Source organism: Hemicordylus capensis, chromosome 3, assembly GCF_027244095.1.
Source record: "Hemicordylus capensis ecotype Gifberg chromosome 3, rHemCap1.1.pri, whole genome shotgun sequence".
NCBI classification, from domain to species: Eukaryota; Metazoa; Chordata; class Lepidosauria; order Squamata; family Cordylidae; genus Hemicordylus; species Hemicordylus capensis.
This window is the reverse complement of record NC_069659.1, coordinates 236,389,420-236,417,316: the sequence shown is the minus strand read 5'-3', so window position 1 is coordinate 236,417,316 and position 27,897 is coordinate 236,389,420. Positions and strand designations below refer to the sequence as shown.

The 27,897-nt window shown below is 41.7% G+C and overlaps 1 protein-coding gene across 6 annotated transcripts in view; it reads left to right on the top strand.

Moving 5' to 3' along the window:
• The window catches only part of MICU1 (mitochondrial calcium uptake 1), a 256,008-nt gene that overhangs the window by 218,633 nt on the left and 9,478 nt on the right, over positions 1-27,897 (top strand). For 3 of the 6 annotated variants that reach the window (XM_053305650.1, XM_053305647.1, XM_053305648.1), the window contains 2 exons: positions 1,778-1,886; positions 24,031-24,120. In XM_053305650.1, the coding sequence (XP_053161625.1) occupies positions 1,778-1,886; positions 24,031-24,120 (199 nt within the window). Of the gene's footprint in view, positions 1-1,777; positions 1,887-24,030; positions 24,121-24,170; positions 24,248-27,897 lie in introns of those variants that run through there. The other 3 variants (XR_008318809.1, XM_053305651.1, XM_053305652.1) reach the window with 3 other exon arrangements.

The window sequence follows — 27,897 nt, the reverse complement described above, 5'->3', positions numbered from 1 at the left end:
TGTGTCAAGTCATCCCTGCTGATGGTAGCATTAAATGAAAACTAGAGCATATTGTAAATTCACATTGGCTAGCAAACAGATCAAGATGAGAATACAGAGACTAGAGCTATATTCAAACATTATGTTGTACAAGTGTAGAGATGTACACTAGTGTAGAGACTGTACCTGCATTCATTTTAAAAGTGAACCTGGGTATAGGCCCCTTAAATGCATGATACAGATAGAAAGTGTACTCCTATACCTGTGTTCAGCATAACAATGGGAATATCTTTACCTGTGTACAAATCTGTACCTATGAACGCTGTACATTCATACATTATGTGTGAATAGGGTGTAGGTGTCTAGAACAGCTGTATTCTATAAGATTATAGGTTTTACTCTTATTTGGGCTGTGACTTCACTACAGCTTAATTTGTTGCTCATTGGCCTAGTGTTATGTTTAATCGGTTTAAGCACATTTTTCAGCCTGCCATCTTCACCTTCAGGTTTTTCCTGATTAGAGCCACAGGCTCTGGCCACAAGCCTATGGCCAGTGAAATGCGGGGATGTGATTTGGTTTCATTCACTTTAAGTATTCCCTCCTCCCTTAATAACAATTATTCCTTATAATCCTGAGTTCAAGTGCCTTTGTTATTTGAAATACTTAATTTTGGTAGGGGACTTGGAATCCATTGTATGTGTAGGGTTGGGAGGGAGGGAGAGTGTCTGTGTGTCTTGGTGTCATGACTGAGTTTACTTACCATAGTAAAATCAAAGAACATCATCACAAGAATCATTTGCTAAATGACAGATTTTATTTATCCATTATTGGAATGCTAATTTTCAAGACATTGTGTGCCATGTTTGCCACTCTTAAGTTTTATGTGTTTGTGTTTTTCAAATATTTAAATTTCACAAGTGTGCATTCACCAGAAGTACTTGCACCTGCTTGTACTTTATTCTGTGGCATTTGTCATAATGTGGAACGAAATGTGAGCAAATGATAATCATGAACGAACATCTAGCTGCCATTCATCCTTACTCTTCGAACTGAGAAAGCAGACAAAAAGGGACCCCTAATTCTAATTCATGATGCCACCCATAATGATTTTGCAGAACGATAAGCTGAAACTGAAATGACCTTACACTTCTCAGTGGAGTATCTCTGCATCTGCTACAATTTCATGCAGACAGTGCTAATAAGTTAAGCATTATAGTGTAGACAATTAGTTGATAAGCATTTGGAAACAGTGTTGCCACCATACCACCATCTCATTTAGGAACTGGTGTTCCTTGTTCATGTTGACCCGATTGGCTGGGGAAAGTTTGATAGATATTTAGAACAAAGATAAAGCTAGGGTTATGTGTATTGTGAGTAATAACTAGGGGTTATAGCCAAAGAAAGCTGAGTGGTAGAGCATCTGCTTTGCATGCAGAAGACCCCTAGTTCAATCCTTGGCATCTCCAGGCAGGCCTGGGAAAGGCTCCTGATTGAAACCTTGGAGAGCTGCTGCCCGTCAGTGTAGACAATACTGAACTAGATGGACCAGTGGTCTGATTCAGTATAAGGCAACTTCATATGCTTCTATGAGTTCAATGATGCTTAGTCAAGACTAACTTTCTTTGGCTACAACTCCAGGACTCATAGGTGGCAGGCTTATAAGTGAAGCATCAGTGTGTAGTAAAAACTTAATATTCCAGTGACTTATTTATATAGGCCATATGATATTTCAGTTGCTTAACTGATTTGTTGGTTTGTTTAAATTCTATACTGAAGGTACCTTTATTCCCATTGCAGGGGCTGACATTTGAGGAGGTAGAGAATTTCTTCACTTTTCTGAAAAATATAAATGATGTGGACACAGCTTTAAGTTTTTATCACATGGCTGGTGCATCTCTTGATAAAGGTACTGAACATTTTATGTATCTGATATGATTTTACTGAAGATGGAGCTTAAATGTTCACATTACCAGCCCTTCATTTACTAATGTTGTGATGTTTAGGTTATATGAAACTCTTGAAACCATTCAACTATATTAATTAACATCAATCATTACCTTTCCCTTTTTGCAGACTGTTTGGTTTTTGTTTTGGGGGGTGGCCACTGCCAACCCTGCTTCTGCCACTCATAGCCATTGGGCACTAGGGATGTGCACGGAACTGACAGGGGGCGGCTTGAGAGTGGAGGGGGGATACCTTTAAGGACTGAGGAGGTTGCACTTCCCCCTCACCGCCACATTTCCCTCACCAGCGCTGCAATGTAAAAGGATCCAGCGGGGCAGCAGCGCACCTCCCTGCTGCCCTGTTGCCTCCTCAGACCAGAAGTACCTGGCATGCAAACGCGTGTCGCGCTTGCTCACACTTAGGGCGTGCATGCACACACGTTGGGTTCTTCCAGTCACTTCCAGTCTGAGGAGGCAATGGGGCAGCAGGGAGGCACACTGCTGCTCCACTGGACTCTTTTACACTGCAGCACCGGTGGGGGAAACCGGCAGGGGTTGTAAGTCACTCTCCCCAGTCCTTAAAGGTATCCCCACACCCCGCTGCCTTCGAACCTGTTCGGAGGCCTGTAAAAGGGCCTCCAAACAGGTTTGTGCACATCCCTATTGGGCACTGGTATTAATAAGGTTTGTGTAAACAAACATGCTACTTGCTGCATGTAGAAAACTAGCACGTCAGGGAGAGAGTTGATAGGCTAACTCTCTTGCTAACACACTAGTTTTCTACATGCAGTATTCAAAAAGTTAGTTTCTCTACAGCCTGAAGCAGTGCCATCTAGGAAGAGCTATACAACACAAATGGGCTAGTGATGACAACGTGCTTCAAAGCAGCACATTTGCACAGCTTCATACTAGCTTAATAAATCTGTTGTTTGTTATATAGTGCCATTTGTGTTCATGGTGCTTGACAAGTAGTAAGAAGACAAATCCCAGTTTGAGTGGACTCAAAATTTAAAATCAGTGCAGAGTAAACAAAAGAAGGGGAACAAATGGAAACAAAGATAAGCTGGTGAAGAATATGTGACTATTCTATGTTCACGTACTTGGTGAGCTTTGGGGTTGGTGGAATTGTCCTCTTTCCTTGCCAATGCCTGTGGCAACTTTGGATGCCACACCATTCTTCCTAGCCACAGTTAGATTGATGACAATCAGAATCATGAGGGGGCTTGATGGAGTTGCCCTCTTCCTTCACCAGTATCAATGGTGAATCTGGCCGCTCCTGCCACACACATCAAGCACAGCTAGCTTGATGGAAGCTAGAATCCTACTGTGTATGTGTATTGCCCTTGTGAAGTTATGATGATTCTATCACCCTAACTTGCACTGTCCCATTTATTTATTTCTGCTGCCACCAGTTACCCTTTTCTTTAAAGACTAGCCTTTTTCCTTTTCCTTATCCCTTTGGTAGCTGTTTTATGTGTCAGACAACGAAACTGATTTCTAAAGATAGGCAAAAAATATAATTAAGATTTGTTAAAAATAATATGTCTTAAGCATATGATACTTAATACAGGAAAATAAAAGAAAAGCAGTTTGGCTCAGACCTTGCTTAATAAATACAGCAATGAAGGGATGTGGTAATAAGCTTGAGATAGTCCACTTTTCTGTTTAACATAAAAAGCCAATTCCCTTTCTCTGAACTCCTCCCCCAGATGACAGAGCTTAGGTACATCTTGACACAAAGTTCTTACTTTGGTAAGGGCCACACTGCTGAGGGCTCAGACTCTGCTCTTCGAGGACACCACCACTATATGAGCCTCTTCAAGGCTCCTCCTTACTGTCACCAAGGTTTGAAAATTTCTCTGAGGGCTGTTTCCAGAAGACTTTTTCTTCAGATTCCTTCTTCAGCACTTCAGTATTCCTGCCTTTCCTTTGGTCCTGGTCTGGACAGACTTTTATGAAAAGATTTTTGCTGACTGCTAGCTGCCTCTCTCCCTCTGGCAAGGCTGTTCCTGGCCCATTAAATATGCTTTGCTCCAACCTCTTCAACCAATCGTAATTCAGTTTATATTGGATGTAAGGCTAATTGGCCTATTTCTATGTATAATACACTAAGATTGTTCATGGCAAGCCCCACCGCAGCCACAACCAATGAAAAGGTGGGGATGGGGCTCGCACATACGATCAACGTCAGAGGTGGGGATGGCGGCAACAGGGCGCTGGCAGAGGTGGGGTAGGGGGCTGTGAAAGCTCCTTCCCTGGACCCACATTCCGGAAGAGAGCCCCGAAATGAGCCATAAACAGCCTGACCTGTCATTTGGGTGGCAGGCAAACCAACAGAAGGCTGCCCTCTCCACCGCCAGCACCCCGTCGTCGCCCATCCTCTCTGCCACAATGGGGCAGCTTAAGGCAGAGGCGAGCCAAATCAGCTTGAGGGGGCCAAATCAGCTTGAGGCGGGGCAGGAAGGAGGTTTCACCACCTCCACTGCCATCTTGGATGGCAGGAGGTGTCTGGAGTGCGCAAGGAGCCGGATCAATGGGGGCAAGGAGAGAAGGAGAACTAGTGCGCAGATCCTCTGCACCAACTAGTAGCTAATGATTGCTGATGGAATGTCCAATTTGTGATCAATCATTTGCTGATCCTTTTGCCCCTTTTGAGGGTAAATTGTAAGAGGGGTTTTTTAAATTTCAAACGACATTTATGTAACCCTCCCATAATTCCAGCTGCTCCCTTGGCTATAGTTTTGCCCTTGTCATGCTGCCACCACAGGGCCATGACATACTCTAACAGTGTAATCTTCAAACCTATACTGATGAAGATCTTTACCTCAGGGTTGTAATTATTTCTATCCCTTACAATTATTCCTCCTAGATAACATTTTGTTTATGTATTCAACTAAGACTTGTAAAAAAAATTCCTCAGGAATTTAACTGCTTCTCCACAGCCCTAATATCCTGTTCCTGGGATCAGCCAACCTCATATGTTGGCATATTAAATGCAGACAACATTTACAATAACCCTAATGAATAAGTGATGCCATTTGCAGCAGATTTCACAATACAACCTTACCTATGCTGAAATCTGGAACAACAGAAGTTTCAGCAAGATTTTCAGCCTGTGAGGCATAGCAGTAGAAAAGAACCAGATTATAAATAATAATTTTTGAAAACCCAATGTTTGCATACTTCATGCTCATGCAAACATTATTTTTTTACACTGTCCTATTTCTTTGTGAGTGTTATGTGTTGTCACTGTATGTGGGCATAATAGGGAAAGCTGAAGCTTTTTAAGACTGAGAGGACGGCTATATTTTATGCGTCCTAGAAACAGATTGGGGTGCAATCCTGGAAAAATGGTTTAATGTTTTGTGACCAGAAGTGCCAACAATTGCGTGCTTCTGATGATGATTGATAATACCATTATTCAGTCAGCTTTTTCTCAGTTTGGTGGCATAGTACAGTACATTTACCCCAGCTTATACAGTGTGCTCTCCTAAACACATCAGCAACTCTGCTAAATGTAGGAAAGGCTATGCTTGCTGTTTCTCTCACAAGTACCCAACACAGGAAGGTTAATCTTCCTTCTAGTAATATGTTGAATTAGAAATAGATTACCTGAATGTCACAAGTAACAGTGCTTTTATTTGAATATTAAATTTAATCCATGTATGCAGTATAGATCATACCCAACTTTGTGGCAACTTTCTCTGTTTGTAAAACTTTAAAAGCATTATAATTGAAAAGAATAGATGGGAAACAAGAAGTACTATACAAAATAGTCCTAAGAAGAGTCTGCTTTTAAATTTTCCCTCAGTCTTTGTAATTTAAACTTGTTTACTTTTTTAGATTAAAAACATAGGATGTATAGGTATGAAATACTAGTGCACAAGTTCTCCCCCCCTCCCCCAAAGCCTCAAGGATTAAGATATAATTTCTGGTGTTGGAAAAGCAACACAGCATTTAAAAATCAAATCAATCATAAACCTTATGTATTATCCAGTGAAGTGTTATGTACAGTACAAAATCTGTGGAACCTTCTTCTCTTTCAGTATACAATTCTGTCCACAATCAGGGTACAAACACACCTGGATTTTTTGAAGAGATTCTTTGCCCTGGATCCCTCCTTTGGAAGGGATTCTTGGTCCAAATTGCTCTTTAAACTCTACCATCAATGCTACCAATCCTTTTACATGGCTGCCATACTAAATTGCTTTCTGAATTCTGAAGAGTTTAGAAAGCAGCCTAAGAGTTCTGTGAAAGAAGCTCCCCAGAGGAAAACAGGTAGTAAAATGCAGGTGTTTGCAAGCAGCCTTTTTCCTAAGAGAGATTACTGGTATTTCTTTCTTAAATGCAGCCAGGTTTTATGTTAAGGATATGCACACTTCTAAAAGTAGCTTCCATTGCACACTGCAAAATATTTCAGCTTGTTCCTACATTTTGGTATCCATCCCAGAACTGTCGCATTTTAGACTCAATCCCAATGAGCTTGAATGAGTCATCATCATCATAAATAAGTTAAAGCAGATAACTTCTTGGTGCTATATTCATTCATTCATATATAAATTGCTGGGATCTGCTCCATGAGCTTGGGTTCACATTTTTAAAAAAGTTTAATTATTGAAATTGTAATATGTGTGCTGTAAATAAGTATGAGTGGTGCTAGATGTGATGAAAAACTGTGAATATTATTTGCTTCCTGTGTCCATACTTCTCAATTTTGGCTGAAGTAGAATATTTCCATATCCGCCCCCCAATGGGCAAATGTGCAAGCTGTCAGTGCACTGGGAGCTTTTACACCTCTGTAGAAGCTAGGGATAGGATTTGATTTCAGGGTGACAGGTTTTATTTTTTTTTAAAGCAGTGAAGTGTTAAGATAGGAAGGGCAGACATGCTTCTGCTCCCACCACAACTACATTATATCCAAAGCCATTTTAGGGCAATGTCAAACAACTAAAAATTTTATTTTATTGGAGCCCAATTATAGAGTGCCAACCAATAATTTCCCTTATCACTGTAAATACTGAGAGTGACAGAAGAATCCTATGGGTTTTGCAATCAAATGTTGGGATGCTCGTGCCTGAGCAAGGCAAAAACCTAGCTAGCTTCTTACTCTGTATCAGCAGTGCACTTTGTAATGAAACGAAACAAATGCTGTGTTGATTCATTGCACCCAATGCCCTCTATTGTTTGATTCTGTTGCGATAAAATATAGCCACCTTCACTAAATTCAAGAAATGGTTCCAACTGGAAAGACTGCAGCTTTCAGGAAGGGCTATAAGAACAATCTAAGTGAAGGATGAGATCTCTGGAGCTCATATTTTTGCTTTTGCCAATTCGCTCTCCACTGGCAAGACAGAAAGAAGTACCTTACTTTAAATCAGGCTAGGTCCACTCGTTCAGTACTTAGAGTCGCTCTCAGCTAGAGGTCTTTGCCAGCCCTGCTACCATGGTATTTTAGTGGAGAGGCCTGTGAGAGACCTTCTACATGTGAAGTATGTGCTCTGTTGCCAAGAAGTGGCCGCTCCCCTGCTGTCCCATTACATATGAGTCAGAGAAGCCACAAAGGCCCTTCACTGTTTGCAGGGGCAATTCTAGAACAATTAGTTTGGGGGAGCAAAGAGATGGAAAATAATGTTATTAGGGAAGCATGGATTTTGCTATATTCTTACAGAGGTCTATAGTCTATACTTACAGAGGCAATGTAACTAATGCTAGTTTATTTATCTTATTAATGTAGTTTGGCTGATGTTTTCAAACTCATTCAGAAAATGCGCTAGATTCCTCTTAGAAAATACTGTCTTTTGGGATCAAGCCAAACCTTCCAGTCCACTTGCCAATCCAGTTTCCTCTTCCTTTCGAAGACCATAAGGCAGGCAAGACTGGGGTGGAGAGAGAGGTCAGTACCAGGCCAGGTGAAATCTGAAGGGGAGATGACCATGGTTGCACATTAAGAAATCTAGGGGGTTGGCCTGACTTGGAGGCTAAAGAAGTCTATCTGCTTGGCAGCTATGGCTTCTACTACTTGTTCTGGAGTAAACAGTGAGTGAATGAGTCTTCTTTAAACAGCAAAGATAATAATATACTATGACTGTATTGTCTGACACCAGTTCCAATCTGGTGAACGAGGGAGAGGGAAATATTTTGGGGGGAAACACCCACTATCCCTTAGAGCAGGCCTGCTCAACTTCGGCCCTCCTGAAGATGTTGGCCTACAACTCCCATAATCTCTGGCTATTGGCCACTGTGGCTGGGAATTATGGGAGTTATAGTCCAAAAACAGCTGGGGGGCCTAAGTTGAGCAGGCCTGCCTTAGAGTCACCCCTGACCTTTTGGCTGACACCATAATAGTCTCTAGCAATTGTTGAGATACCCTTAGGCTTTCTCAGAAGAAGAGGAGCACATGCTGAGAATCAGCACAAACTAACTGGTTCAAATCTTCCCACCACTGAAAAACAGCTATATTCAAAACATGACATCTGATTATTCAATAAATAGTTGTTCAACAACTTTCAGAAATGTCAAGAGCCTAAAAGCAACTTTTTTCAATCATTCTCTCAGCAACAGCCTGTTCTGAGGGTGAGAGATAGGAATATAGGAAGCTGCCTTATACAAAGTCAGACCCTTGGTCTTGCTAGCTCAGTGTTGTCTACACTGACTGGCAGTAACTTCTCCAAGGTTTCAGGCAGGAGTCTTTCGCATCCTACCTGGAGTTCCTAGGGATTGAGTCTGAGTCCTTCTGCATGCAAAGCAAATACCCTACCACCGAGCCGTGGCCCCATTCCCAATGTATATCCACTGCTTTCTGAACCATGTGAAAGAGAATACTGGGGTCATTGTTATCTTGCTGGTGTCCTCTTAACCAAGCCTTTTGTCTTTAACAAAATTAGTATAGGAATGCATTCCAAATCTATGAGTGTACATGATCATAGAACACAGCACTTTGGACTCAATTGAAAACGATAATTGTCTATCATTATTTGTCATCTATTCTGTTGTCTTAGCTGCTTTGAACAACCATTCCTATAATTGGCATTGATTGATGTATTTTTCTTGAGTGATAGTGGTGGTATCCTGTGGAGAAATATTTTTGCCACAATTACAGGATACAGGCAGACTCTAGTGGGATCCCTTTTGTCTTTAGCTCTAGTGAACATAGAATTATAGTCACGACCCATCATGAGCTGACAGCACAATTTAGCAAGTCTGCTGGAAACATTAATGCAACGCTAGTCATAACTCACATTTGTACAGCTCCTTTGCAGAGGGAAGCTGTAGGATTGGATTGAAGCTTCAGGGGACTAAGAAATGCTTGAAATAGGAAGAGATGATTGATGGGAAAAACTCAAGTCGGTAATGCATTTAAAACACTAATCGGTGACCTTGAAGCAGTTTCTTGCTAATTAATTTGTTGAAGTAAACTCTGAAAATACCTCGGTTGATAAGAAGTCTCTCTTCTGCCCCCTGCTTCTCTGGTTACTGGTACAATCTCTGCTTTCAAATAGGAGGGCCAAGACTTAAACTTTTATCCCTGCTTAAATCTTTTATTTTTCCTTGCAGAACTGTTAATTCTTCATAAACTTAACATGGGTATGTCATACAGAATAACAGCTGAGCCAAAACTGCTCTGATAATCTTTGGCATAGAGTGAATATAAACTCTGATCTAATCTCTCTTTCTCTCTCCTTTTTCTTGGCAGGTTTTTAGTGCACACAACTTAAAAATGGTCTTTCACTTGTACCTCACTTAACATATAAAATGCTGCACACAGATTATAGCACATAAACATTCAGTTTCAGTAGTCTCCCTTTTTCAGATTTAGACATCTTTGAAACAGCCATAATTTCTTAGCCATATTTAAGCTTGCGGTTGAATACCAAAACTATAGTTAAGCATGACTTTTCCCCTTAGTTAGGCAGGGTCTGCTCTGTTTACATATAAATGGGAGACTAGATGTGTGAGCACTGTAAAGTACTCCCTTTAAGGGATAGGGCTGCTCTGGGAAGAGCATCTAGGTTCCAAGTTCCCTCCCTGGCTTCTCCAAGATAGGGCTGAGAGAAATTCCTGCCTGCAACTTTGGAGAAGCTGCTGCCAGTCTGTGTAGACAATACTGATCTAGATGGACCTATGGTCTGACTCAGTATATGGCGGCTTCCTATGTTCCTATGACTGGCTGCAAACCATCATGTGAACTCATGGTTTCAAATTAGTTGTTATTGGTTTATCTTATAGCCTTACATCTGAAATACTATATCTGGTGCTAGCAAATTAAGGTTAAGACAGTTTCCCCATGTGCCCAGCCTCTCTGCTTGGAAAGGACAAGCAAGTACACTGGCATCTTCCTAAATGCACCCTCTTAGAGAGGTATAGCTTATCTAGGCATTCTAAATAATAGGTTCATTATGTATTTGGGCATCTTAATCAGGGTTAAAGCAACAAATTGTGGTTAATGCTAGTCATAGCTAAGTGCTGTGTCTGCACTGAACCTTAGTGAGCTTCATGGCTAAGCAGGGATTTGAACTTGAGACTTCTTGATCCAAGTCCTGCACTCTAACTAGTACATCATACTGACTCTCAGTGGGAATGCTATCATAAATCACACACATATCAAAATGTCACATACAAGATGAATATAAGCAACTAGGCTCAATAAATGAATGGGTATTGCCAAGTCATTCCCAGGCAGTACTTTTCCCTGACCCTGAGAGATAAAACCATATTGAGATTAAAAACTCTTCTTTCAGATTATACTTTCTATTGATAAAGCTTAAGATCTGGCAAGCATCTCCTAAGACCCTTTAGTTTGTATAGAACAGTTTACACAGTCAGAAGCATTAACTTCAAAGCCACAATAAGAATTTGAAGAACACAGCATGTGTCAATTCACAGTGCACACTGATGTAAAATAAGGCATTACACTTGTTGACTAAATTTTCATTCAATGATGGAACGTTCTAAAAATATAGTCTTCGGAACAAAATGTAAATAGCTTTAGACTCTAGCTGGCTTTGATATGAAAAGATTGATTCTCTAGTTAAGGAACCTTGAATGTGAAAATGTTTGTTTTATGAGAGTGCTTTCTCTAGAGAAACCTGTTTTTGTTTCTCAAATGCTGAAAGTCTCTCCATCTCAGAGGCTGACAAATCTTATCTTTGCCATCAAGAATATAGCATGATTTAGAGAACGCGTACAAAAGGCAAAACCAAATTGCTGTGGGGTTTATTATTGTTGTTAAGAAAAACAAATAAAGCTGTCAAAAGAGCATAAATAGTCTTGGAAGGAAAATAGGTTAAAAAAAATCTTAGCGCTGAATGAAATGTGGAGAGTAGGAGGAATTTTTTTTAGCAACCTTACAGCAAAGTAGAGAAGTGTGTCAGTCAATTAGTAAATATTGAAAGCAAGCAAAAGTAATATGCACTTGGATTAGAAAGAGAGGCTGTTGAAATTGACTGCAGTAAGTGCTAATTGAAGCTATAAAAATTGTGACCATGAAAAGCAAATAAACTCACATTGGCAAAAAACCCCAAGGATAAATCAAACAACATGCTGCAATGTTTAAGTCTGAAGAGGGCAATGAAACCTCAGCAGAATCAGGATGAGTAATGAATGAAATTTTATTCAGGTGGTGGTGGTGGTTGTAATTTAGTTATGTAGCGCCACCCCTGTGCACGGTGGTCTGCAAAGAATGAGAGGAAAAGTCCCTGCCCCAAGAGGTTTACAATTTAGATATTGTCAGGGGAAACAACAGGGGAAGGGGCAGGAAATTGAGGAAGGGGATGAGTATGCATATATTCCAGTTACATATGCTTGAGCTTAGTTACAGTATGGAATGGGGACATGATTTGATTTTGTTACACCAAATAATGTACAGCCTGATTGTATAGTATGCAGTTCAGTTGCTACCTTAACGGTGGTTTGGTACAACCATGATCTGTCATGACAGTTGAAACGGCATTTTGACAAGTGGGACATACCTTCCCAGAGACCTAAACAAACAAATAAACAATCCCCTGGCTAATTACTATAGTGTGTTGCTTTCTCAACACTGCACACACACAAAACCAACAACAACATTTATATACCGCTTTTCAACAAAGGTTTCCAAAGTGGTTTTACATGGATAAATAAATGGATCCCTGTCCCCAAAGGCCTTACAATCTAGAAAGAAGCATAAGATAGTCACCAGCAACAGTCACTGAAGGTACTGTGCTGGGTGTGAATAGGGCCAGTTACTCTCCCCCTGCTAAATAAAGAAAATCACTACATTAAAAAGGTGTCTCTTTGCCCAGTTAGCAGGGGTTATAGTACAAGTACTATATAGCAGTAGGGCTGCTCTGAGGTCCCTTAGGATATGTGCCCATTCTCACACACACACACACACACACACACACACACACACACACCGTCTTTGCCCTTCAAAAGCAGATGTCCTTTATATCTGCACTGGATTCTCTGAACATTGGCAGATCAATGCTAATGTTGCTGCTGACCCCACTCAGGATACAGGCCCTGTCAAAACAGCTGATCAAGGAGTCATTAGCAACCCCTGCTAACTGGACAAAGAGGCCAGTTTCTTTTAGAATGTTGTTGTTGTTGTTGTTGTTTTTAGAATGTCATCCCTTTGGGGTCAGAGAACCATCTTCTTCTTCTTCTTTATAAACCACTTTGAGAAGCTCTCTGTTGAAAAGCAGGATATAAATAATAATCTTTATTCAAATGAGGGACATGCCGTGTGAGATGATCAGCCTCAAAAGTGCTTTGCCCCTGCATTTCAGGAAGAGAATGTCTTTACTTGAGCAATTATATGAGTATAAACAACCAGCTCACCACTTCTAGCTCCCGCCACTTACAGTTTTACACTGACTGGGGTGGCAAGAGGTTATGCAGCTGTGCTGCACCAGCTGTTTCTGAAGCAGTGCTGGAGGAGGAAGTGCATCATGGAGGTAAGGGCACTCTCCCCATGCCTTAAAGCAAACCCCCCGCCTCCCGGGTGTGCACAGAACCGGTTTCATGCACATTCCTATTAGGCCCAAGTTGATCAAACTGAGATAAAGTTTGTGTCCTGCAGAGTTATTAACACCTAGGGGTGTGTGAGCCAGCACGAGCTCAAACCAGCTAGGCTAAACCTCGAGCCGAGCTCAGTTTGGTTTGAGGTCGATCCAGATTGGCAAAGCTGGTTCGGGCATGGTTCGAGGGTGGTGGGGGGATAGAACTGAGTTTAAAACATAATTACTTACCACCACCAAGTGCTATGGCGGCAGCGAGGGGGGGCCCTCTGGTGACTCCCACTCGAGTCTCCCTGGGCTGGTTTGGCCCTCTGTGCACACACGGAGGCCATTTTTTTGACCACTGGCCATTTGCATGACCCAGGTCATGCAAATGGCCAATGCAAATGTGCGGCAGACAGAAAAATGGCTGCTGCGCATGCTCGGAGAGCCAAACCAGCTAAGGGGGAATCCGTCTTGGGAGTACTCTTGGGCCCGGGTGCATCAGGTTGAGGCTGTGGCCAGCAGTGCTTTTTATCAGCTGTGACTGATTCAGCAACTCCACCCATTTCTCGAAGAAAATGACCTGAAAACAGTGGTGCACCAGCTAGTAACCTCCAGGTTGGACTACTACAATGCACTTTATGTAGGGCTGCCTTTGCATTTAGTTCAGAAACTTCAGTTAGTTTGAAATGCGGCAGCCAGATTGATGTCTGGGATATCCCAGAGAGACCACATTATGCCAGTCCTCAAACAGTTGCACTGGCTGCCGATATGTTTCCGGGCAAAGTACAAAGTGCTGGTTATTACTTTTAAAGCCCTGAATGGCTTATGCCCGGGTTACCTGAGGGAATGCCTTACTCTATAAGATCCCCACTGCTCATTGAGATCATCAGGAGGGGTCTGTCTTTGGGTGCCACTGGTCCATCTGGTGGCAACCTGGGATAGGGCCTCCTCTATTGTCGCTCCTAGGTTGTGGAACATGCTCCCCATGGATATAAGAGGATTGTCTTCATTGGAGACCTTCAGGAGAGAAGTAAAGACCCATCTCTTTAGCCTGGCTTTAAGTGATACTTAGTTTTAATGCTGTCTAGTTTTCATTGTAATTTTAATCTGCTTTTAATTGGTTTTTTATTTTAATTGTCAATTGATTTTAATTGTTTTTATTTTATTTTAATGTAAACCGCCCTGAGGCACCTTTGGAAGGGCGGTATATAAATAAAATAAAATAAATAATTTGGCGTTCCACACACATATGCACCTTCGTATTAGAATAAAATACATTAGCAGAAATGTGGCAGATTTCTGCCCAAAATGGGCAGAACATTTAGGCAATGATCTAAAATAGACTTCCTGCAATACACAGTGAGGCGAGTCTTACAATCGGTGAGACTTGCCGAGAGCGGGTTAGCGGGGAGAGCAGGCTTAGCCTGCTCTCCCCACAGACAATCAGGCAGGGAGCCCTGGATGGCCGGATTGCTGCCCACACAACTGCCGGCTCCGTCATGGAGCCGGTGGGGATCGGGGGCCGCGTGGCCCCCGGAAGCTCCAGGATGCCCTGCATGAATGCACAGGGCATCCTGGAGAGACCCCCAGGGCCAGGAGGCTTGTTTCAGCCTCCCGGCGGGGGACTCCTCATGTGTTGCCGTGACGTGATAGACAGACGGGGTTAGCGGAGCACTCACTCCACTAACCCCGTCTAAGGGGAGGGCTCCGTAAGCTGGTTACCCGCTTTGAGGACACTGAGCTCGCCTGCGAGCCCGGTGGTTCTCATGCTTGCCAAAAAGCGGGCTAAGGGAGCTTAGCCCGCTTTTTGGCGATCATGAGAATTGCCTCAGTTTCTGCTAATTTTCTGAGGATGATGAGCAAGTTGAAGGCAAGACAAAGAAATGTCACTATTGAGAGCAGTAGCAGAGCCCCTGTGTTGCTGAGACCAAGCCTGACCTGGAAGCTTTTCTAGCAATTAGGTTATAACATGGATCAGGTTTGGAAGAAGAGGCTTCCTTCTGCACTTGGCTTCTTTTCCTCCTTTGGCCAGATCTTGGCAGCAGTGCACAAGCAAAATCTTTGTGATCTCAGGTTTAGGACTTTCTGCAGGGTTTGAGTACTGACAGTGAGCTACATTCATAATCTAGTGATTACCCGTTTTCTTGCTCATAGCACCACTGTGGTTATTTTAGCAGAGCAAAAATTATATACCTGTATCTTGTGTGCAGTCACATACCCAAGTGCTCTTGGTTTAGTCTGCTTCATCCAGCATAAAGATATGTGCAGCCTCCTCAAACCATTCCTGCTTGTCTACTGGTAACATGTTTGCTTTCTGGCCTTGTGATATCACTTTGTTATATGAGCTGATTCTTTTTAATAACTTTAGACAGGTCTTTTCTGACTGTGCCTTGATAAAGGTTATCTTTCTTTTCTTACACTGATTACATTATGAAGTTTATTAGGCACTGGCTCCCTTTGGTCTATTTGTAAATCAGAACCATAATTTTTGTTCTTTAAAAAAAACATTATGTTGCACTTGGTAAGCTTTGATGTTCGATCATAGGACTACATCACACAACTATGGCAGCAGGTTAAAGTGCCTGAATTTTCAATTTTGTGCAGATGATGCAAAGAGGGGGCAGGACTTAATGCCCAGTTTCAAATGAGGTCCATTATTTACTACAAAAATGTCAACTCACCAACTTTTCAGGTTGAGCAGGCAACAATGGATTTTAAACCTCATCTGCCTCTTAGATCCAAAGTCGTCAATAGACCCTGAAAGATCTTTAGAATCTTTTCAGCAGTTCCCCTTAATTACTTTTATTTTCTTTTAGCCAACTCTTGATTAGAAATTACCAGCAAAATTTTACTTAAATTTGTCAGCCAAAAAATGTGGCTGACATTGAACCCATTCTCCCGACTGAGAGGACGGGCAGCGGGGAAGGCTGCTTAAACGTACCTTCCCCGCAGATGACCACTCCTCCGTTGCTGCACACTGCACGTCCAGATGATCCTCTGTTGCCCCAGGCAGCGCAGAGGATTGGGGGCCAAGACATGTTGTCCTGGCCCTCAGAAATCCCATAATGCACCACGCGAGTGCATGGAACATTGTAGGGATCCCCACAGCGACGGGTGTGCACTTGTCACTGTCACAGCACCGGCTAAAAGCAGCCGGTTCTGCACACAATTTTAAAAAATGGGGCTAAGGGAGTACTCTCTTCCTTAACCTCATTTAGGAGTTGGATTTCACAGTGGGGTTAGACGGTGCTGGCCCACTGGGATTGGGCCTGATCCCAGCAGTTCTCATGCACATCCTGACCAGGCTGGGCGTCCCTACCCAGTTTAGGCTGCGCATGAGAACAGCCTCATTAAAGGCCTTTGTTTTCTTGGGTTGACTTTCATCATAGGTCACACAGTAGGGGCAGGGGATGAGAACTCAAGATTAGGGGAGGGATCCTAAGTCTCCAGCTTGGGGGTTTTCAAAAGTTGACAGTAGTAATTGTGCAAACCCGATGCTTGCCTTGCCTAAATATGGGGAAACTGCAAACTGTTAGTATGATTGTTGGCCTAGAGTACAGCCAGCTTCTGCTTCTTAATGCTTTTGAGGACATGACCCAAACTGGAATGCTCACTTCTGTTGGATATCTTGAAGAAAGTTCATTAGTGTAGGTTAGCTGAAATTAGCTTTTAATTAATTATAAAAGCCATCATGTGAAGACAAGCTTAATAGCTCTTCTGAGGACAACCTAGCAAATGTGCCCAAAGCACACTGTCACCCAGTTTGCAGGACACTTGTAATGTTTCCAGCCATTTGCAAATTCTGCATTAAGTACATTCATCTTTCCCATTTGATGCTGACCTGGTTGTGATGTGGTGTGGGTATGTGAAGCTACGTTGCCTTTCAATGACACCACTTTGGAGGTGGGAGGAAAAAGAGAGAGAGGTAGGGAGTGAACAGCAGTAAGGCTATCCCTGAGCCAAAATGGACACCCCACTGGCCACTTTTACTTTGGAATTGTTCAAGCAGGATAAAGGGCTACTGTGACAGATACCACTGTAGTGTTCTTTTGTCAAGGATTGTGATGTAGAGAAAATGCAGGCGGGGAAGCTTAAGATGATAATCCCTGTTATGGATGTATCTGTGTAAAATACACATTGCATTTTTGTTTGACATTGTTTCCGCAAACCATGAAATTTTGGGCATGAGCCCTATGGGACTTTAGACTTAGGGTTTTGTTTTTCCCCAAACAGTACCCTGCAATAAATACCATGTGACAAACCCCTGTGAGGAGAGTTTCAAAAATAGTTTAAGATATGGTGTGGGAGACAAGTGTTTAAAAAATGTAATTTCCCCTATACTAGGGTGAGTTTCTTAAACTTCTGGCCAGTATGCAGAGGACTGGATTTTGCACGTGTTTTTTAAACGTGTGAAGACAATAAGAATTTTGCAATTCTGGTCAATTCTTGAAGCTTGGCTCCATCTTGCAAGTTGATCATTTTATAGACTGCTTTATATTCATTGTTAATTACCAGAAATTCATGCCCTAGGGTACATTCACACTAACAATTTTTTCTGTAATGGCTATCTTTTGTTCACGATTTAAAGGTCATTCATATTGCATTGTTGTTGGTTCATTTCTGTCCAATATGTTGTGTGTGTGTTCAGACCTGATTTGTTGCTTTTTTCTTTCTTTCTTTTTTCTTTTTGGTAATACAATGTAATTGCAGCTCCAGCCTTTCTGTGTGACCAAAGTACTATTAAAGCTTTTCAGGGCTCCTGAGCCTTTGCATTAAACACATTCTCTTTGCAGGTTCAGCCCATTGTATTGCTTTCTGTTTATTCCAGCTAGGGAATCAGTGAGTGGGGGATCAGTAAATGCCCCTTCAGTAGCTTCTCTGCGACTTGCCTCAAGTCCATTTCTGTTCTATGGATGGGTTGGGGGAACCCTTGATTACTTGTTTCCTCTCATTCCTTTTCTTTAAAAAATAACATAATTTTCTTCTTTGTTGAACCTGCAGTCAGTATTTTATCTGAATTTACTAAAGACCTTTGCTGAATGGAACCTACATGTACCTAGACATAAAAGGATCTAGGGTCTTAGGGAAGGGCATTGGTAGCTAATATTATACTACATTAAATGCTCCATTTTAATTCCAATTGCAGCAAATTGCAGAAAAGTAACACTAAGGAATCTGGTGTAGAAATACCTTAGACATCACTAGATAGTACAGAAGATAACGTAGAGTTTGAAAGCCATCCCAAGAGAAGTAATAACAAGTTTGTGCCAAATTATTAACTGTGAATAAGATATTAGCAACATTATGCAGACATGTGCTTGTCCCATCTGTTTTGTGTCAACTTGACCCAAGATTCATTCAGCAGCAGGACAATAACAAACTATTTTTGTTCATGTACACTATAGGCACTTTGGAAGGAGGATCAAATTGTTCTCAGTTTTATCTTTTATTTTTAGTCATGTTGTTATCAACCTCAATAAAAAGGTGAACTCGAACACTCAGCATTGTGTGGCAATATATGCAAGAATCTTGGGATTAATTGGTTGTAAAAGTAAAGCAGGTGGGGGGAGAAACACACTCGGTTGCTCTAATTTAATTATGATTCAAGGAGGCGTGTGCAAATAGATTGTCACAAAAGGCTGTGGCAGAGTCCTTTTTGTAGGACTAATGATTGCCTTCATCCGGTGCATCCATTAGCTTGAATTACAGTTCATTATCAAGTCAAATGCCTTCCACCTACCCAAGTGTAATTTATGCCTAGGGGGAACATTCGGATGAAAGGCATGTTTTGAGATACAACGTGTGCATGTTTTATAATTTTTAATAGCTTAAAATACTGGCAGTCTCTAAATGAACTTGGTGTGTTCCCTTGATGTAACTATGCTCATTTTCTCCTTGAAGCCTTGAGTGATGTGGCATAATTTACCATGTGGCTCTATGTGAGCCTTAGTTGCACATAATGAGGTTCCCCTGCTGTTCACTTGGCAAAAGACAGATTCAGCATTGTATAGCCCAAATGAGCCAGATTTTCTACAGAAATTACTTGGAATTAGTTTTTTCTCTTTCTCTACTACCCTCCGCCGCCCGCCCGCCCCCCCCCGCCCCAGATTATTCCGAGAGTAAACTTTGTCACATTCTGCCCACTCACCCCTCTCAAGTGAGATTAAAGAACATTCACAAATACATCAGTATCTAGAAAAGAGAGTGCTTGTAAAATGCAGGAGATGTTCAATGCAACTTTTCCTGTGCTTATATGGTAAAAGAGCTTTGCTTTTGCTTGCAGGAGAAAAAACTTTTTCGAGTCTTTAAGACTATATTTTTCTGCAGGTTAACAAAAGATCACAATCCAATAAGTAAAGCACAAGCACCTGTGGGTTTTCCTCACTTTCAGCTAGAGCAGGCTTCCCCAAACTGCGGCCCTCCAGATGTTGCTGAACTACAACTCCCAGCATACCCAGCCACAATAAATTGAGAGAGATTACAATGACACCCAAATCTATTTCTCCATGTCAGCTTCATTGGGAGATGGCACAATTTCCCTAAATGTCTGCCTGGAGGCAGTATTGGGCTGGCTGAGGGATAACAAACTGAAGCTGAATCCAAGTAAGATAGAGGTACTTGTATGGGGTCGGAACTCAGAATATTATGTAGATCTACCTATGCTGCATGGGATTACACTCTCCCAGATGGAACAGGTATATAGTTTGGGAGTACTCCTGGACCCGAACCTCTCCCTGGTGTTTCAGGTTGAGGCAGTGGCCAGAAGTGCTTTTTATCAGCTTTGCCTGATATGCCAACAATGTCAGTTTCTTGAGTTAAATGACCTTAAAACAGTGGTGTATATGTTGGTAGCCTCCAGGCTTTGACAACTGCAATGCACTCTATGTTGAGCTGCCTTTGTATGTGGTCTGGAAACAACAATTGGTGCAGAATGTAGCAGCCAGGTTGGTCTCTGGAGCAATCTGAAGAGACCATACTACTCCCATGGGCCCATGGTATCTAAGGAAGTGCCTCCATCACAAACCCTGTCACCTACTGAGATCATCGGGGGAGGTCTGGTTGTAGTTGCCACTGACTTGTTTGGCAGTGACTCAGAACCAAACCTTCTTTATGGCCACTCCAGGATTTTGGAATGCACTCCCAGTCAGAATAAGAGCTTCCCCATCTCTGGCTGCCTTTAAGAAAGCCCTCAAGACACACCGTTTTTTTCAGGCTTTTAGTTACATCTTTTATGTATTTTTTTTTATTTTATGTAAACTGCCTAGAGGAGGTTTTATTAGACAGTTTAGAAATAAAATAAATAAATAAATAAAATAGAACTGCCTTCAACTAGCCAAATCTGAGCATCTTTGCAAACAGGCTGGTTCTCTGTGTTTGGCTGTGCGTTCAGCATGATGTTTAGTGTGTTAGTGTGCCTGTAAGTTTGGTGAGAAAGGCATCCTTTTCCCCATTTTTCTTCTTAATTTCTTTATTTACCTTGACTAGAGAAGATGAAGTCAAATTAGACATATATAGGAGGAGGTTGCAGCTCAACATGTTCAGTCTGCAAGTATTATGCATGTATATTTGAAGTGAAGCTTCCTCCATATAGTATCTTCAGCATACAGATGAAGCCTCGCTCCAAATGTCTGCATGAAGTGTCTGTAAAATTATCTCCTCTTCAACTTATAGTGTTTTAACGAGTGCCTTGCTACAACTGAGCATTCGATTTGTGTGAACACACTGAACATGAATCTAGAGCATACTTATGCAATGAAGATCAGAATGGCTTTACACATAAACTGAATGCAGCGGGAGAAGTGAGAATGACTTGCACTTTTGCATGGCTAGTTTTGCATGGCTAGTTTTAGGTTAGAAAAGGAACTTTCATGGGGAAAATGCACAGTTTCCATATCTAGAGCTTGCACATCTCACCTATGGTACTTCCTTTTCTAATGCAATACCACTATGTGAAAATAAGATATCCAATATGTTATTCCCCTGCATCCCATCCAGTTTAAGTGCAACATGGCCCTTAGCTGGAGTGTTGGATTTCAGCTTCAGTGTGCAACCGTGAAGTGCTGATGTGCCTAGGTTGCAGTAGTATTTCCCCCCTAAGTCCTTCTCAAAGAGAGAAGTTGTTTCTGTCAGAATTTGATTATATTATTGTAAGAAGATGATAGGAGTCCTGCTAGATCAGGCCCAAGGCCAGACTAGTCCAGCATCCTGCTTCCCAAAGTGGCCCATCAGATGCCCCTGAGAAGCCCACAAATAGGAGATGGAAGGTAAGCCCTCTCACCTGTTGTTGCTCACCTGAAACTGGTATTCAGAAGTCTCCTGCAGATGATGATGGATCGTGGAGTAATATTCTTCCAGTGCCTCCATGTGTTCACTTGGCTCCTTATTGCTTTCTAGATAGATCTCTCACTTGTGTCCTCTCATTTTGCAAGAACACAATCTTTGGGCACATTTGTTTATTTTTATTTTTACATTTATATCCCGCTCTTCCTCCAAGGAGCCCAGAGTGGTGTACTACATACTTGAGTGTCTCTTTCACAACAACCCTGTGAAGTAGGTTAGGCTGAGAGAGAAGTGACTGGCCCAGAGTCACCCAGCTAGTTTTATGGCTGAATGGGGATTTGAACTCGGGTCTCCCTGGTCCTAGCCCAGCACTCTAACGACTACACCATGCTGGCTCATGAAATTGTGCTTCTTCCCCACAACTGCTGATCAGTTCTAACAGAGCCTCCTCCCTACCATATGTAGGTGGTATGCACAAGAATCAAACATATATAATTGGCTGGGCTTTTAAATGTTAGCATTGGTGGTCTTGGCAGGTCAGAGATTTGCTTTATCTTGAATGGCAAGTTTCCTGTCCTGTCACCCAAGGCACCATTCTTCAGATTATTAACCTCTGGGAAGACATTGGCCTGTTTTGCACTACTGAATAAGAAGAAATCAAAAGCTAATAGTTGGCTCTGCAGGGCTTCGCCAGTTGTGATGAAATCTGCTGAAAAACAGTTTTTCTGCTGGCCTAGTGTCCTCCTTAGCACAGGTGTGGGTGGAAGGAAACTAATGAGGACAATCATAAGAGAGCAAAAAGAGAATTCAGGTAGATAAAATCCTGAATCAGCATTTCTGAAGGGATTGTTTTCTTAGACCTAACAGGACAATGATTTTGTTGTTATTGTTATGAGAAAGTGCTTTTTGTAGTTGATTGATTCATTTGCTAACTGACAATATTTTTGTAATTAATAAATCTGATGTTGAGTTTTCCTTATTTTGTATAAGAGTGCTACTTAATTACAATTTAGAAAATATACAGCTGTATAGGAATTGATCGTCTCAGGCCTGCTCTGAGTAGGTTGTCTCTGGAGTCCCATTTGGACTGGAGGGGGAATGAGAGTGGATCTCAGGATTACATATTTCCTCCCATGTGCCATTTCCCCTGTGTTCCTCCCTTTAGGGAGTAATGAATGAATTCACTGACAACATCAAACATTATCCAGAGAAATTATAAGATATCGTTATCTGCTGCTACTTTTCGCATGGTGCTGGAGTTTAAAAAATCTTGTGTATATCTTATTGTATAAATTTGCAAGCCGCTTGGGAAACATTTGCAAAAAGCAAAGTATAACTCTGGGGAATAAAATAAATATGCTCAAATAAATGTAGTCTCTCTAACTCAGTGACACGGGGTCTGATGTTAATTTGGTCACTTCTCCCTGTGGTGAGGAGGGTGGGAAAGGACCCAGTTAGCCTGAGGCCTACTTCCAGTTTCTCCCCTGATATAACCCCTGGGAGGAAGCATTGCCTGAACAGACCTTCTGTGGAGCATAAGCCAAAGGTTCTGAATAGCCCCACACTGTGAAAGATCAACCCTAACAGCAAACATGCAGCCTGAAACTGTGGGTCTTAAGTAGCCAAGAACGGTAGCAGTGACTTGTTTCTTCTCTGCTCTAGATATACCATCTTGTTTTATGGATGCCTGTGGGTGGGTGGATTACTTATAAAATCTTTAATGAATCTCAACACTTGTCATAAAACTTGCTCCATTTTTACATGGTAATTTTCCCAGGCAAATATGTTGGTGAAGGTTCTTAGCCATCTTTGGGCATTTAGGTCTCCGGTTAGTACTAATCCTGTAAACTGCCAAACATTATTATTAATGCTATTTATTGCTTGTTCTCATTTCTTCAGATTGCTTCTGTTCTTCCTTAGTGGAGTCTAATAAGAACTGAATGGAGTTCACTTATAATTTATCATTTTCGTTATTACCACTTGGATGCTTAGGGCAAATCCCCTCAATTGGTATCAAACTCTAAAATTCCAGAAGAAAAAAATGTCAATCTTTAGTAGGGAGAGAGCACGAGAGCCATAATTACTAATTTAGCATGGGTGTCCTTACAAATCATTAATAAGGGTTTAATACTTTTTCACTACCCTTGACACACAGTTCCTTCTTGCCTATTTAGATTGCAATGTATTGTTTCATCTGTGGCTGCTACATATTTAATGAGCTGTTAAGGTCATGCTCTTAGATGCAGGTATATGAACATAGGGCAAAATCCATCAGAAACCTCTTCTGGGCATCCCCCCATTCACAAGCATGGGGCTGTGCAAGGAACATAGATGTGTCCCATTTTATTTCAGTGGGGCTAGCCCCACAGTAAAGATTCTTGGTGGGCTTTGTGCTTCTCAGGCCAAGCCATCTGCAATCTGATGAACATATAAGATGCTGTCTTTTGTTTGCGTCTTTCTGAGACTTAGATGCTTTAATCCATCACTTTTGCTGGGGCCACCCATATCTCTTCAGATTTCTCCACTGCCATGTCAAATGGGTTGTAATGAAATGCCCATCAGCAGAACAACAGGCTGCTTCAGGTATGATTGGCTTCAGCAGTGCAGTTAGATGAGGAATTACATGCTAGTTTTATCACCTTTCCCCCTGCCAACTACCAAGTATGTTTCATATTAAAAGCACTTGTCACTTCAGAAGAACGAGGGGGAGGGGCCAAAGAAAGAAGATCCCGTGTCTGTTGCGTTCAGGCACAAAATCACCAACATCAATAAGGGTCAATGTTTGTCCTTTAATCTCATGTACTGACATTCAACTTAAACTGTATTCTCATTGTTCTTTCAGATACTATGCAGCAGGTAGCCAAGACAGTGGCAAAAGTGGAACTTTCAGATCATGTATGTGATGTTGTATTTGCTCTCTTTGACTGTGATGGTGAGTGCTATCCATTTAAATACCATCTCTTTGTCCCTTTTCCACCGTAGGTTCAGCATGTTGCATAGTTTGTTTTAAAAAGCAGTCAAACACACTTTGACTACAATGATTTTCAACACCCTTGATGGTAAGCAATTCAGAGTAGAAGCTGATATTTCATGTTAAGAATATTTATTTACTGTAGTGCAATATATACCATCAAAAAAAACACCCCTTCACAGGGCAGTTTACGTAGCAAAAGGAATGAGAAAATAGTTCCCTGTCCCAAAGGGACTCACATTCTATTCTTTTATATTTTTGTTCTTCTTGCCCTGTGTCTGTATCCATTGTTCCCTCTAATTTTTATCATCAGTGCACGGAAAGAGATTTGTTCTGGGTGGCAGTATCAAGGCAGTGTGCACGCGTAACACTCTGTCTCTTTCACACACACACACACACACACACACACACACACACACACACACACACTTTTTTAAATCTCCCTCATTTACCATGAGGAATGCTGATTCAGATATTGTACATATTTGCTTGGCAAACAATTGATGTTTCATTGTGAATAAGTTTTGGTAAGGCAGCAGCCGGAGCAGCTGATTTATGTCATATTACTAGCCTAACTCCCTAGACAAGTGTCTTTATTATTGTTCTGCTTTGTCCTTTGATTGTCTCAATGTGGGTAAAAGAATGCTGGTGTGTTTGCTGCCTTTTGGACTCGGGGGTGGGGGGGATGTGTGAGAATGGTGCATACACTGAATAGCCTTCTTATCAGAGTTATCAGAGTATACAATAGGATATCCTTTTGGAAGATTTTCCTGTTAAGAGCACGGCACAGCCATAAGTTTCAGAGTCTACGCTAGGAACACCTTTTGGATTCCTTTTAGACTTGGTAATGTGATACAGAAATCAGAAGAAAGAGACTGGTAGAATCAGTATATGTTGGGCTTGTTCATTTAAATCACAAATGAGAGAAATTAAAATGATGTACTTAGCATTGGTTGCCAAAGATGCCATTAGACAATGACTTATGCAAAAGTTTTTTTTCATAGCATATGCTAATATTCTGGAAGTTAGAGCATATTTTAATTGATTGATTGATTGATTGATTGATTAACTGAACTTAACAGCCTTGCTTCAGTAAGAATAACTGAGCAAAGAGGCATATGTTATAGTAGTGATATTTAGTAGGGGGAGAGCAACTGTTCCTATCCAGCCCCAACAGCATCCTTCCAGTGGCTGCTGATGGTGTCTACATAACCTTTATTTTTAGCTTGAGATCCCTTTTGGGACAGGGAACCATCTTGGTTTTTTTCCCTGTGTAAATCACTGAGAACGTTTTTGTTGAATAGTGGTATAAATATTTGTTGTAGTAGTAGTAGTAGTAGTAGTAGTAGTAGTAGTAATATAATATTTAGACGTGTGCCCCATACTTCAAAGCATCTATTTCCTGGGCAGCCTACAAAAATTACAGCACAACTATAACATCAAAATTCAAACCCCCAAACTGACAAAATATCAACACCAATATTGCTGATTATCCCTGGCCACCAAAAACCAGTTTGAATAAAACAGATATTTATGCTACTTCTGGAAGATGCAGAGGTTCAGGTTTTGGTGAGTCTCCAGGAAACAAGAATTCCAAAGTTTCCAAAGTCACCAAGAATTCTTAGCACAGCCTTGCAATTCTGATTTGGTGCACAGAGGATGCACTTAAGAGAGTATTCCTAATTGATCTTTCGTTGTGCCCAATCTATTTAGATCAGGCCTGCTCAACTTAGGCCCCCCAGCTGTTTTTGGACTACAACTCCCATAATTCCCAGCCACAGTGACCAATAGCCAGGGATTGTGGGAGTTGTAGGCCAACATCTGCAGGAGGGCTGAAGTTGAGCAGCCCTGATTTAGATCATCACCAGCACCTTGAACTGAGCTTGGAAGGCAATAGGGAATCAGTGATTTTTAATAGGCTACATGATTTCTAAAGTGAGAGTTACCTTGGCTGAAGCCCGGCCGGGAAGCATTGCCCCATCTCCACCTCTCCCTGGCCAGGCCGCCAACGCCTCTTTCCTCCTTCTCTCCCCCTGGCCAGGCACAGCAGGCTTGCCCCCCTTTTTTAACCTCTCAAAGCCTGCTGTGCAGTGTGGCGGGATGGGGGGGGCGGCAGCCCTCCATGGTGGGCTGCTGTGCCCAGCTGGGGAGGGGAGGGAGGAGGCCCAGCCTGGCCAGGGAGAGGGGGGAAACAGGGTGCCAGGCAGTTGGGCGGTGGTGGCGGGCACAGCAGAGACTGTGCACCCACCAGAAATTACTGCGTGAGGGCCTCAGGGTATGTGCGCACACACTCATCTTAGAGGGTACATCCAAAGAGAAGATGCAGAGATATAATCAATAACTAGATGCAGCTGAAATATGCATTTTCTCTCTCTCTTCTCATCCCTACCCCCATATCTGGTATCTTGTTTCTGCTGCAGTTTTAATTACTGTTGTTTAGCTATTGATCTTGAGGCTTCTTTACACATTATAGTTTTCCAACATTGAACTCGTCCATGCAGGAAAGATATTGTGTGAAACTGCCCATGTAGGGAAAATGTCATCCATGAAGCAATCCTTGGGAAATGATGTGCCTTTGTACTGTGTGTTTAATAGTAACATGTGCCATTCCTTTAATGTTTCATGACTGTTTTTCCTCTTTTAATTATGGTCTCCATGGGTATGCCTTTCTAGAGGGCTTTTGCTCTTTTTAGGTCATCTGTTTGCTCTTTTTAGGTCATCTGATATCTGATAGTAGTGTTTATTTTAAGTTTCTGGGAATGATTTTCTGTGCCAAGCTTCTAGGTAAGCAACTTACTGCGGAGCAAGAGCAGTGTTACCTTTTACTTCATACACTAAAGTTTCATTATTAAGAGACCCTGAACGAGTAACAATAAAAGTTAAATTCCTTGCGTTGGTCTATTACCACCAACAACCAATGCATGTGATATACCTGTTCAAAACATTAACTTACCCTGTCATATATTCTTGAGGTTCATAAACATTATTCAGAAATCTCTCACAAATGCATAGCAGACATAATCCTTGCCCATCGTTAGATTTCCAGCATTGACACTTGTTCAGCCCTAATGATTATAAAGAGTAGGTGGGAAATGAAAGTGTCCAAAAAGAGCAAGTATCTACACAAGCTGACTGGAGCAGCAACACAGCCCGGCTTCCTTACTAGCTCTACCTTCTAAATCAATTTGTACTTATTTTATTTTATTTATTTACTTACTTATTTAACATATTTGTACACTGTCCAAAATCTTGCCCACTGCAAGTCTCTTTAGCCCTTAAATACTCTACTCTTCTGATTAAGAAATTATCCATGGCATCTCTGTGAGGCTCATAAAAGCAAACAAAGTTGTTTTATCTATGGAGAGTCAGAGGCCTTGGCTTAGTTGAGCTTTCCCAAAATTTTGGAGTTAAGTCATGGGTAACACTAGGATCACTGCTGAATGGACATTCTTATTTTCTCTACTCATCCAGAACATTTGTTCAGATTGTTCTGAATTATCTCTTGATAGGTTATGCTTTACTTGCCATGATATTCAGAGGAGAGGCTGAAGACTGGGAGAGGAGCCTAGATTTTTTTAAAAAGGAATTACAGCTCTTGAAGGAAAATGGCTGAGAGAGATTGAACAGTAAAAAGGTGCATTTATTGGAGCAGCTCCTGATTTTATACCTAGGTGAACAGTGTAGATGAACTGTAGACTAGAGACAACAAAGAGATCTCCCAGACTCTTCCCTTTTGTC